Below are 14,098 nucleotides of genomic sequence, written 5' to 3'. Positions count from 1 at the left end.
GCTATTAACAAAATCTCTGGCTAATAACAAAACCTCTGGCTAATAAAAGAAAAGGGTAATAATAAGACCCCTCACTAATAAAAAGACCCCTCGTTAATAACAAGGCCCCTCGCTAATAACAAGACCCCTCGCTAATAACAAGGCCCCTCGCTAATAACAAGACCCCCTCACTAATAACAAGGCCCCTCGGTAATAACAAGACCCCTCGCTAATAACAAGACCCCTCGCTAATAACAAGATCCCTCGCTAATAACAAGACCCCTCGTTAATAACAAGGCCCCTCGTTAATAACAAGAGCCCTCGCTAATAACAAGACCCCTCGCTAACAACAAGACCCCCTCGCTAATAACAAGATCCCTCACTAATAACAAGACCCCTCACTAATAACAAGACCCCTCGCTAATAACAAGACCCCTCGCTAATAACAAGACCCCCTCGCTAATAACAAGACCCCTCGCTAACAACAAGACCCCCTCGCTAATAACAAGATCCCTCACTAATAACAAGACCCCTCACTAATAACAAGACCCCTCGCTAATAACAAGACCCCTCACTAATAACAAGACCCCTCGCTAATAACAAGATCCCTCACTAATAACAAGACCCCTCGCTAATAACAAGACCCCTCGCTAATAACAAGACCCCTCGCTAATAACAAGACCCCTCGCTAATAACAAGAATAAAACCCCTCACTAATAACAAGAATAAAACCCCTCACTAATAACAAAACCCCTCACTAATAACAAGAATAAAACCCCTCACTAATAACAAAACCCCTCACTAATAACAAGAATAAAACCCCTCACTAATAACAAGAATAAAACCCCTCACTAATAACAAAACCCCTCACTAATAACAAGAATAAAACCCCTCACTAATAACAAAACCCCTCACTAATAACAAGAATAAAACCCCTCACTGATAACAAGAATAAAACCCCTCACTGATAACAAAACCCCTCACTAATAACAAGAACAAAACCCCTCACTAATAACAAGAACAAAACCCCTCACTAATAACAAGAACAAAACCCCTCACTAATAACAAGAATAAAACCCCTCACTAATAACAAGAATAAAACCCCTCACTGATAACAAAACCCCTCACTAATAACAAGAACAAAACCCCTCACTAATAACAAGAACAAAACCCCTCACTAATAACAAAAACAAAACCCCTCACTAATAACAAGAACAAAACCCCTCGCTAATAACAAGAAGGAAATTGACAAGTTCCTCAAATCAGTGCCTGACCAGCCGGGCTGTGGTTCGCACGTTGGACAGCGTGCGACCAGCAGTAACAGCCTGGTTGATCAGGCACTGATCTCCCAGGATACCTGGTCCGGGATAGGTCGCTGAGGCGTCCCCCCCCCCCGGCAACGTCCTTCAGGTACCCCAGACTAGTAACGAGACACCTCGTTCTAGTTCTTAATACAGGTGGTAAATCGAGGATCCCAGGGAGCTGATATTAAAAGGTTCTGATAATAGCTGGTTGTAACCATCAGCATTATGAGGAGTGATTGTTGCATTATTCTTGCAACAGCACAGGTAATGTGCTCTCTCTCTCTCAACTCAATTTCCCTCACCCTCTCTTTCACAGTCTTCTCTTTCTGTCGCCATCTCACTCTCTCTCTCTCTCTCTCTCTCTCTCTCTCTCTCTCTCTCTCTCTCTCTGTCACCTCTATTCTTCTCCCTCTCTTTCATCGTCTTCTCTTTCCTTACCTTTTCTGTTTCTCCCCATGTCACTACCTTTCCCTCTCTCCCTCTGCCACCTTTTTTCCCCTCTCGTATCTTCTCTTAACCCCGCTATTCCCTTCTTACCTCCTCTCATCCTCCCTCTCAGCTTACTCATCACCTACCCTCCCTCTCAGCTTACTCATCACCTACCCTCCCTCTCATTCCACTCAACAACCTCTAATTTTCTTGCCATATTTTTCAGTCCATGTTTTTTCCTGCTTGCCTCCTTTTTTCCTTCCTTTTATTTTCTTCCCTGCTTCCTTACCTTTTTGTTTCGTTGCTACCTTGTTTTCTCAGAGGCTTGCTTGCTTCATTGCCTGCTTGCTTTGCCTAAGCGAGGAGGCTTGTTGAAGATGGTTTCCTTGCTTTATTATTTTTGTTTTGTTGTTGCTTATTTGCTTGCTCATTTACTTCCTTGCTTATAGCTTCTTTATTCTCTTTGTTGCTTCTTTGTGTGCTCAGTAACTTCCTTGCTGCCTGTTCGTTCATTTCTTGCTTGCTAAGCCTATCTCCAAGTTACCTTCACCTCATGTTCACTTGTCTCCACGTCATTAAATATCCTCCTCCACTTCATTTTCACTCCTAGTCACTGTCTGTCTCTTCTCTTACCTTTTTATATCCAGCTCTCAAATGTCAACATACTCTCAACTCCGGATCTAGACCCACACCGGTCCCAGACCTAGTCATTATTTCTTTTCCTGTTTATCTCCAATTCTCAAGCTGACAGATATGGAGCACTGCTGACAAGTGTAAACACAAGGCACACGTTGCAAAACAAGTATTTACAAGGACAAGGTTTGACTACGTGTAGAGCTTTATCATAATTTGAAGGAGCTCCACGCAGAGCACCACTTTATGTAATGCTTTACCGAGTCATAAAAAATTACATAAAACATGCACATATATAATAATAGAGGTAAGGTGGTAGTAAAAGAGAGGTTTCTCACGTGTCCTCTTACCTTCAGGAATATAGTGTGTGTGTGTGTGTGTGTGTGTGTGTGTGTGTGTGTGTGTGTGTGTGTGTGTGTGTGTGTGTGTGTGTGTGTGTGTGTGTGTGTGTGTGTGTAAACTAACATCTGTACGACTCGATAAGGCGCTACACAGAGCACCTCTCTCAAACAGTACCTATATGTATGGTAGAGAAAATGTGTACCAAGAGTATCATTCTTGTGATAAAGTTTCTCTCACAACGTTTATCCTGACGACAGTTTATTCTGACGACGACTATTGTGTAACTTGTTCCCTCGAGAAAGATTACGTTGATGACAGCGAGAGGCTCTTGATCAAAGGAACAGGACTTTACCTTCTCTTCCTTCAATCAAACCTGAATGATTTCCATTCACCAGCTGATATGTGACTCTTACGGGTTTAGTAACTACCCTTGATTAAATTAAAAGAAAAATCATACTTATTCTCAAGTATGAGGTGAAATTCATCCTCCCTCAACTAATTACAGGAGGATGGAGGATCTATTTTTTTACTTAATGATACTTAAGTATTGTTAAATATTTCTTTTAAAAGTGATATTAGATATTTAATTAAGATTTTTTAAAGGGATAATTAAAGAGCCTTTTTCCCCTAGGTATTATGTTATTAATTACTGGAGGGTGGAAGGGGAGGGTGGAAGGAAGGGTGGAAGGGAGGGTGGAAAGGAGGGTGGAAGGGAAGGGTGGAAAGGAGGGTGGAGATGATGGTGGAGAGGATACCGAGGGTATGAGGTAGGGTGAGGAGTGGGTTTAGATGATGATGGAGTGAATATGGAGGGAATGGGGAGGGGAAGTTGTGGGTGGAGGGGAGGCATCATATATGTAGTTAGCTAAACTCAGAACTGCCTTCAGAGACCTTAACAAAGAAACATTCAGTACCAGCGTCAAGACAATATCTGATCAACAATGTGAAAGAAGACATGTAGTAATATAATGGATACTTTATTGAGGAAACGTTTCGCCCCGAATGGCTTCTTTAGTCCAGCACTCAAGAAACAATTTGTGGCGAAATGCTTGGTCCATAAACTATGGCAACACTGCGCTTGTGTCTTGATTCATATTTATCAATACTTTATACCACAGCTTCGCCATGTCTGTCATGGTCGTAACCTCGAGAATATTTACAAGTATGCAACAAAAACAGTCCCAAAGCTGAGGGAATTAAGCCATGAGAAGCGACTAGACTGTACCTGACGACCTTACAGGAGAGAAGGACTAGGTTAGAAATGATTATAGTGTGCAAGAAATGTAGCGTACAGGAGTTATTGGGCTCAAACGGAAGTTAAAAGCACAGATGAGCCACGGGGATGATAGGAAATACTTCTTCTGACTTTGGGTGTTAAGTAGAATATGCTATGCTAGATAGTTTCAAGAGTAGGGACTTTAAGGCCCGAGAGTCCACAACCAATAATATTAGGGGTAGTAGTTTAAGAGGCTAGGCCAGAAGCGGATACTCGACTCGGTAAGTCCAACTCGTTGAGTGCAATCAGATAAATACGCGAGCGTGAGCACACGCACACAGATATACATACATAAACACACACACACACACACACATACACACACACACACACACACACACACACACACACACACACACACACACACACACACACACACACATAAAACACCAGGCACATCTCCTGAAGCGCACATCAACCAAATAACTGCTGCAGCATATGGGCGACTGGCAAACCTCAGAACAGCATTCCGACATCTTAATAAGGAATCGTTCAGGACCCTGTACACCGTGTACGTTAGGCCCATATTGGAGTATGCGGCACCAGATTGGAACCCACACCTAGCCAAGCACGTAAAGAAACTAGAGAAAGTGCAAAGGTTTGCAACAAGACTAGTCCCAGAGCTAAGAGGTATGTCCTACGAGGAGAGGTTAAGGGAAATCAACCTGACGACACTGGAGGACAGGAGAGATAGGGGGGACATGATAACGACTTACAAAATACTGAGAGGAATTGACAAGGTGGACAAAGACAGGATGTTCCAGAAATTGGACACAGCAACAAGGGGACACAGTTGGAAGTTGAAGACACAGATGAATCACAGGGATGTTAGGAAGTATTTCTTCAGCCACAGAGCAGTCAGGAAGTGGAATAGTTTGGGAAGCGATGTAGTGGAGGCAGGATCCATACATAGCTTTAAGCAGAGGTATGATAAAGCTCATGGTTCCGGGAGAGTGACCTAGTAGCGACCAGTGAAGAGGCGGGGCCAGGAGCTTGGACTCGACCCCTGCAACCTCAACTAGGTGAGTACACACACACACACACACACACACACACATACACACACACACACACACACACACTGGCGCGCGCGCGCACACACACACGCACACACAAGCACACAGATAGAACAGGCCTAGTGTCTAATCGACATGTGCCTAGGACAAGATGGTAACTAACACACACACACACACACACACATACAAGGTGGACAGAGACAGGATGTTCCAGAGATGGGACACAACAACAAGGGGTCACAACTGGAAGTTGAAAACTCAGATGATTCACGGGGATGTTAAGAAGTATTTCTTCAGTTACAGAATTGTCAGGAGGTGAGATAATCTAGAGAGTGATGTAGTGGAGACAAGATCCATGCATAGCTTTATGAAGAGGTATGATAAACCTCATGGAGCAGGCAGAGAGTGGACCTAATAGCGACCTGTCAATAGGCAGGGCCAGGAGCTGTTAATCGACCCCCACAACCACAATTAGGCGAGTACAGTTAGGTGAGTACACACATACACACCAGTAGACTTGGGGGTGGGCAGAGGCTGCTGATCTCACTCAACGAGAAATAATCTCTGCAGCCAATGCTCGTCATTTCGGGCCCTTTATATTACATATGTCAGTCCCATCTTGGAGGATGCAGCATCAGCACAGATCCCACATTTGAAAAAGCACATTAATAACTTATAGAAAGTAGAGAAGCATGCAACAAGGCAACTTCCAGGGCTGCGGAGTAAGAGTTACGAGGAGAGGCTAACAAAAATCAATCTAGTGAAACTAGAGGGCAGAAGAATAATGGGATATCTGATAACAAAAAATATTCAGAGGACTTCGTAGGGTTGGCAGGGATGACTGAGAGGCGGGAAACAGGTACTCGGAGCCATACCGGGAAGTTAATGACAGATGAACCAGATGGATGTTAATATTTCTTCAGTCTCAGAGTAGTCAGGAAGTGAAATGACTTCGATGAAGCAGTAGTAGAGACAGACTCCACAATTTTAAGCAGAACCCACGAAGCTAGGAAGGAACAAAGGCGGTAAACGGCAAGTTGAGAGGCGGGGCAGGAGCTAAAACTCGACCCCTGCAGTCACGTACAGATGCGTACACACACACACACACACACACACACACACACACACACACACACACACACACACACACACCTAAAATACATTTTCTCGCTACCCTACAAAAATAACCTGATAAATAATCTGTTGACGTATCTCATTTCCCCACTGCAGTGTGATACCAGTCCCACGGGAGACCCTGGCGATAGTGCAGTGTTGCCAAATGCAGACAGGGAGGCTGACACTGTTGCTTGGGGGTCAGAGGTCACGCTAGCATCACCGGCAGTACCTCTCAGGCTCATCATACACCTCAAAGGTCAGTATTACTGAGTTTTCACATCTTAATACTTTTCTGCTCTTAACATTTTTTATTTAAATAGTTCAAACGAACCATTTCCTCCATGTAATTTCATTTAAAGTATTTTTTATTATGTTCTCGCTACTTTTCTCCATTTTACTAAAAAATAAATTTTAATGCATTTTTTTCTATTTCAATGTTGTAGGGCAGACTGAAAATATTACACCAGACTATTACGTAGTTTCTTCTCAAATATATTTGTATATTTTATTAAGGTGAGACTTTACTTGCCTTTGGGAGAGTTATGGGTGGAGGGTGGCCGCAATACCTGCCTTGTTTACGTTCACCTGTAATTAAATTGGTTGTTGACGCGCGCTGCTAAATTACCATCCTGGCAAACGGGTCTTAGTAATTACACACCTTGTTTGCTGACGCCCTTAATGACCTTGTTCGTCCACTGGTCATTGTTATTAACCCTGGTTGTTGGACGGTTGATGACACTAAAATAACAGTTTTTTCATTATTATTATTATTATTAATATTAATTACCTTCACCTTTGATGTACCTTTATCTTTCATTATCATTTTAAGCACTAAAACGAAAGTTTTCCAAAATGTGTATCTTAACTCTAATTTTTATAACATATTTGAAATTCGAAAATATTTGTCCTAATTTTCACAGATGCAGTTCCATATATTTTGTATTTTTGTTTGTTGTAAGTAATAAGTTGGTGGAGAACAATACAAGGGATGCCAAGCCAATGCTGATACTGTAAATCGCTTGTTGTCTCTAGGCTGGAGTACTATTGTACTACAACAGCTCCGCTCAACACAGGCGAAATTGCAGTCCTGGAGAATGTGCAGAGAACCTGCACTGCTCACACAGATTTGGTCAAGCACCTAAATTATTGGGAACCTTCAGAGTCCCCCGATATGTACTCCTTGAACGTAGGAGAGTTACATTATCTACACCTGAAAAATTCAAGAAGGACTAATCCCAAGTCTGTACACAAATCATTCCCGGAGAAAGCAAGAGGTTTGACACACGGTGCAAAATTCTCCAATAAAAAGCAGGCGTGTGGTGAGTACACTAAGGAAAAACTCAGTAAGTGTGCAGGGGCCACGAGTTTTCAACGTCATCCCTTCGTACATAAGGAGGATTACCAGACCCTTGGCTCTTTTTCCAAGAAAAAAACTGGAAAGTTTGTCAAGTTAGTCCCTGATCAGCAGCGCTGTAGTGTAAACGTAAACGTAAACTCTGGGTAGACTACCTACTATTACACAATGGTTGCACTGATCAAAGACTTATGCAAAGTCTGTATGCTACATCCGCATTCTGTTTATCTTCCACTGTAACCGAGACCATGTTGCAGTGGTCTGAACCCATGTTGCCCTGGGTTATGCAAATATTGTGGTGAATCCATGAGATTAGTAATCTTGCTTCTTAAAATCCTTTCAAAGATTTTGAAAATGTGCGACGCTAGAGCTATCGGTATATATATATATATATATATATATATATATATATATATATATATATATATATATATATATATATATATATATATATATATATATATATATATATATATATATATATACACACACACACACACACACACATATATATATATATATATATATATATATATATATATATATATATATATATATATATATATATATATATATATATATATATATATATATATATATATATATATATATATATATATATATATATATATATATATATATATATATATATACACTCTTCTCGAGTAGAGCTATATCAGTGATTTTTCATGAAAGTGGGATGATTCATGTTCTCAGGCACCTTCTCCATAGAATGTTCAGGGCATGAAATATTGTTTTTTGCAGGTCTTGATGATTCTGGAGTTCCACGAGATAGGGTCTAGGGCGGAGTACAGAAGTATAATATCAAAAGCTTTTTCGAAGTCGAGTGGGGTTATGCTTATGTCAGAAAAATACATGCCGGCAGAGTTTTCAGACTCATCTATGAAAAACTGTTCTCGGAACAGTCACCGACTTAAGAATTTCACTCATTTTTCTTTTGTTCCAATCAGTGCAAGTTTCATCTCCTAATACTGGATGTGGGTTTTGCCTTGGAATTTTGGCAACATCAAAAAGGTATTTTAGTATTTATTTCAACTTCAACTACGACTTTTTCTCCTAATCTCTCTTGGGCTCTGTGTGATACGTTAGGTTTCAGCTCAATATTTTCAATTTCTCAAACCAGCGTTCCCTACCGTTCTTCACTATGTCAGCAGCCTTTGAGATATTTTTAAGTAATTTAAGAAGAATACTATCTTTACTGCCTCCAGTGAAGAATAATCAGTGTATTTTAAAGGGAATAATACGCTAAACTACTCTGCGCTCAGGCATACTCTTCTGCATACCACTGTTGTAACTTCCGGTTCTTTGAGTTACTGCCACTTCCTGTCAGTTTTAACCAGTATGGTCATTCTCCTCTGAGGTACAGACCTGTCTGTAGCTCACTGGATGTTTTGTGTCTTTCATACCAATCTCTTTAAACTCTAAGAAACTATTGTGCGTGAAAATCACAAAAGATCAGCAGTTTTTGAGATACTCAAACCACCCCGTTTGCCACCGACGATCATTCGACGGTCTAAGTCACTTAGTATTTTTTCCCCATTCTCCCCTCAAGGAAGGTTCCTTGATGTTGGTGAGGGGCTCTTGATTTAGGGAATTGGATCTGTGCTCCAGTTCCCCGAATTAAGCCTGAATGCCTTCCACATCCCCCCCAGGCGTTGTATAATCCTCCGGGTTTAGTGCTTCCCCCTTGATTATAATAATAATAATAATCTTCCCCATTCTGATGTTCGGTCTGAACAACAGTTCAACCTCTCGACCATATTTGTATGCTTTTAGGCACTGAGGTACTGCCATGTGGTTGACTGATTAGATAATTGCATTATCGAGCAGGTATACAGGTGTACCTAATAACATATTCACTGGGTGTGCATTATATATATATATATATATATATATATATATATATATATATATATATATATATATATATATATATATATATATATATATATATATATATATATATATATATATATATATAACTACTCACATTAAGTTTTAATAAACAACTGTTGGTGAATATATGAGTGTTTATTTCTCTCTCTCTCTCTGTTTCTTTCACTTATTAAGATAGTATAAACAAAGGCATTCCCCTACATGACAAACCAAGAAAATATGCCCGGACCGAAAATGACAGGTGTATCGGTAATTTGTGTACCGTTGACGTTTGCTAGATCCAGAAGCATTATGGAAAACTGCACCAGTTCTGATAAATGTAGTATAGACAAGGAGAAAACGAAAGCGATTTCATAGAAAATGGATAGTAAAGAGAAACAAGGAAGGCTGAGAAAAACTTTCATATCACCTTCCGACACTGTCAGTAACAAAGATGCAAGTGACATTTCCCCCTACCTTTCCTTCACTCCTATAATGATCTTACTGCTGCCAGTGTTTTTCAGTATACATGATAAATATTAGCAATCAAAACAATAAATTTGTGACTTTAGAAACAGGAGAGACGGAAAAGGAGGGAATAGATGGGTAACTTATGAGTCTTTAAGAATGTAGATTGGCGACGTGGCACCAGGGCTGAGACCTCGTTTGACCTGACAAATCGTATTTCACAGGTCACGCTTCTTGGGTTATTTTTACCCAGAGAGTCAAATGAAGTTAGAAGGTAAGTGGAGACTAACTGTCAAGGATATGGAGGAGCGAGAGGGTGTTATAGCTTCGAGGTATGGAGGAGAGACGCAGGAAAAGGTAAAGGATGGAGGGAGAAGACAGTGAGAGTTTGAGAAAGGGATGGATAAGACTACGTCCATGGGAAAGAGAACCATATGGCTGATATAGTAGTTATCTGCCGATAGAAAATATATTACCACTGAGTTACAGTTACTGTTGCTGCTGTTGTTGTTGCTGCTGTTACTACTGTTGATGCTGCTGATGACAAGATCGTTGAAGTCAAGATAGTAAAGCCAGAAGCTCTTCCACGCCATCTTCTCCACCCGCATGCTATCATAAAGTGGATGAAGGAAACCTGTACTCACCTATTTGTGGTTTCAGGGGTCGATATGTAGCTCCTGGTCCCGGCTCTTCGCTCCTCTCTCCAATATGCGGGTTATTTGTTTATTGTTCCAGTCACGGTATTGTGCCTTTTTATTCTCTTCGCTGGTCGTTGCTAACTCCACTCTCTCCCTGTTCCAAGAGCTTTATTGTAGCGTTTCTTAAAGCTATGTATGGATCCTGCCTCAACTGCATCACTCTCCAGATTGTTCCACTTCCTTACAATTCTATGATTGAAGAAATATTTTCTAACATCCCTGTGACTCATCTGAGTCTTCAACTTTCAGCTGTGACCCCTTGTTGCTGTGTCCCATCTCTGAACATTCTGTCACTATCCACCTTGTCAACTTCTCTCAGTATTTTATATGCTGTTATCATGTCCCCCTTATCCCTTCTGTCCTCCAGTGTCGTCAGGTTGATCTCCCTTAACCTCTCCTAGTAGGATATACTCCTTAGCTCCGTGATTGGTTTTGGTCCAAAAATTTGAAGAGATTTCCGGGAATGAAGGATATACACCATGAAGTGTACAATTTTAATGCTACTGTTTCAAGTATTTTCAAGTTAAAATACTTGCGGGGACAGGTAATCACCCAACCTTACGCTCTGTAGGTATACAAGTAGTTACACTCTCAACCGTAACTAAATATCTTGCACTGTATTTTATTATTATTGTTGCTGTCATTAATCCCCCTCCCCCATATCATCTGAGGGTAAACTCTACATACCTGATTACCCGTAGTAATGATTTCGGAGGCCACTACCCATGAGTTCCGGTCCAAGACTAGGCCTTCTGGTTGATGCCTGCTCAATCAGGTTGTTGATGCTGGCTGCATGTAGTCGAACGTAGACAGCACAATTCAGCTGATAAATCTATAAAGTTCCTTCTTGAAGACAGCTAAGGGTCTGTTGACACTTTCTTCTTATGAATGAGAGGAGAGTGTTGAGAAGTCAGAAGTCCTGGTCACTTTACATTTATTAGTTATCTCTCAAGTGTACTCACTGCACCCTTGCTGAGTATTTAATGAGTGACTGAATGAATAAGTGATGAAGGGTGTGAATGAGTGAGTTAGAATGACTAATGCCTTCAAATCGAAGTAATGTAGCAACACACGGTACACGATGGGTTGTTTTGTACGTGGTAACAATGAGTAATCAAAGCCATCAGTCTGGGTTTAAAAGTTGACTATCAGAGGGAGGAGAGGCACACCCCTCCCTCTCCCCAGTCAAAAAAATTCCAGTCAAAAGCCAGTTAAAGACCAGACAAAAGCCATGGACCATGTATTTTAGTTATGGCTGATGGTTCAACGTTACTGTCTAGCCCCGGGTGATATGGGTTTCGTTCCTAGTGCCATTAAACGAGAAGATTAATGACCTTTCTTTATTGAAAACTCTTCCCGAGTCAACGATTGCTGTTTCCCTCGTAATCCTAGGTTAGGAAAGCAATTTTTTTCCTCCACAACCTCCCTGCCCCTCTCATCCAATAGTAGCAGGGTGCCAGGACATTGTACTCGATGAGTGCCTAACCCATCTTGGCATCACCAGCTACACGAGGTTCACCTTGGTCCATCCTGGACCATTTTAAAGTTACAAATGAACGAAAAAGTGGGCAGACAACCAAAACAGGTCAGGAAAAGATATGAGGCATGTTGTACTCCATGTACCAATAGTCTGGTTAATCAGGCCATCACTCAGGTTTGGTCTGGGACCCTGTTACGTGGGGAAGGGAGCAGTGACCTCTCCCTAAATCGTTTTCAGGTAGCAATGAGGTCAGAATTCGAACATACAGCCATAAAGACAACACGTCATATGCAAAGCTACAAAACCCTACAAAATAATGTACACTTACGAGTCTTTAAAAAGGAACATGCACATTAAGATAAGCTTAGGTGGGAAAAGACTGATACTGCAGAACACTTTTCTTCTGCCAACTTCTCGCTAAGTCTAATGCATTATCCAGTCATGCTTTATAAAGCTCTTCACAAGCAAGTAGGAAACGTTATGTAACTTTATGAATCTAAGGGCATGATAGAGCCCCTGGTGTGGGAAACGTTTCCTTAATAATATTGCCTAATGTAGCACCAGTGTTTCTTTTTATTATATACTCTGTATGTGAACCAGCGAAACAACGTCATCCCAGTTAAACAAAATTTATACAACGTATGTTTTTTCGTCACAGTTTTAGCCTTTATGCAATCTGGATCTAAGGTAATATTTATTCATGAAATCTACAGATGATTTTAATAGACTAGCTGTAAGCGTAAATTGGTCCGTTATGTACATCATGGAGATTTAACCAAGGATAACCTAGTATTTTCGCGTATATATCTCCAGCAATGATATGTAAATGAGAGGATTAAATATGAATACAAATACAATGAAAAAGAAAAACCTCTAACAACACAAAGAAATATGAACGAACACATCTACAACGACATGACTAAAGAAATACAAGCAAATATACCCTGAACGAGAGTAAGAAAAATACACAGATATATCCACGACACGACTAAAGAAATAAACAAATACATCCTGGACGAGACAAATAAAGAAAAATACAGATATATTCACAACGACACAATACACAAAAGCGGAACAAATACACCCCTGGCAGTGGCATTCAGACGAAAACTAATGCACAGGAAAATATAGAGCGTCAGCGACACACAGATACACACAAGAAGCCTAAGAACACACAAGTTAAAAGCAAGACTGGGTTCACTGCCTCATATTTCAACTGACGGAGTCCTGTTGTGGGTCCAGTGTGAGGGGGAAATGTTTACTTGTATAATGTAAAGAGAAGTGTGCTGTGTTTCTTGAGCTTGGTAGAGTGTTTATGGAAGAGGGAGAGCTGAGGGATGGAGGGTACAAGAGGGAAGGCTGGATGAAGAGGGAGAGCGAAAGAAGACTGATAGGGAGAGGGAAGAGGAAAATGAGGGATAGAGAAGAGAAGAAAGGAGGAAAGAGTCAGAATAAAGGTAGAATACACAATATAATACATTTCAGTTTGTTAGGTAAGACACATATGCAACAGTTAGGTATCTTTATTTGAAACGTTTCGCCTACACAGTAGGCTTCTTCAGTCGAGTACAGAAAAGTTGATAGAAGCAGAAGATACTTGAAGACGATGTAATCAGTCCATCACCCTTAAAGTTTTGAGGTGGTCAGTCCCTCAGTCTGGAGAAGAGCATTGTTCCATAGAATGAAACAATATGTTTCATTCTATGGAACATATTGTTTCATTCTATGGAACAATGCTCTTCTCCAGACTGAGGGACTGACCACCTCAAAACTTTAAGGGTGATGGACTGATTACATCGTCTTCAAGTATCTTCTGCTTCTATCAACTTTTCTGTACTCGACTGAAGAAGCCTACTATGTAGGCGAAACGTTTCAAAATAAAGATACCTAACTGTTGCATATGTGTCTTACCTAACAACCTGTCGGTATTTTATACCATTTTAATGTTCACATTTCAGTTTATATAGAACCACTGTTTTGCCACAATTAGACCAGTGAATTCAGGATGGTAAAGCAGAAGGCTCTTCCACTCTCCACTTCTTTCCATCTACACTGCAGTCATAAAACATTGAGTGAAAACCAATTCTTCTACTGAGAAATTTAATAT

At 40.7% G+C, this 14,098-nt stretch overlaps 1 protein-coding gene across 1 annotated transcript in view; it reads left to right on the top strand.

Annotated features, from left to right (window-relative positions):
* Nucleotides 1-14,098, top strand: part of LOC128704200 (uncharacterized) — a 308,440-nt gene that overhangs the window by 54,491 nt on the left and 239,851 nt on the right. The window contains exon 3 of the mRNA XM_053799257.2: nucleotides 6,210-6,351. Coding sequence (XP_053655232.2) covers nucleotides 6,210-6,351 — 142 coding nt within the window. The remainder of the gene's footprint in view (nucleotides 1-6,209; nucleotides 6,352-14,098) is intronic.

This window comes from Cherax quadricarinatus, chromosome 66, assembly GCF_038502225.1.
Source record: "Cherax quadricarinatus isolate ZL_2023a chromosome 66, ASM3850222v1, whole genome shotgun sequence".
Classification (NCBI taxonomy): domain Eukaryota; kingdom Metazoa; phylum Arthropoda; class Malacostraca; order Decapoda; family Parastacidae; genus Cherax; species Cherax quadricarinatus.
This window is presented reverse-complemented; position numbering and strand designations above follow the sequence as displayed.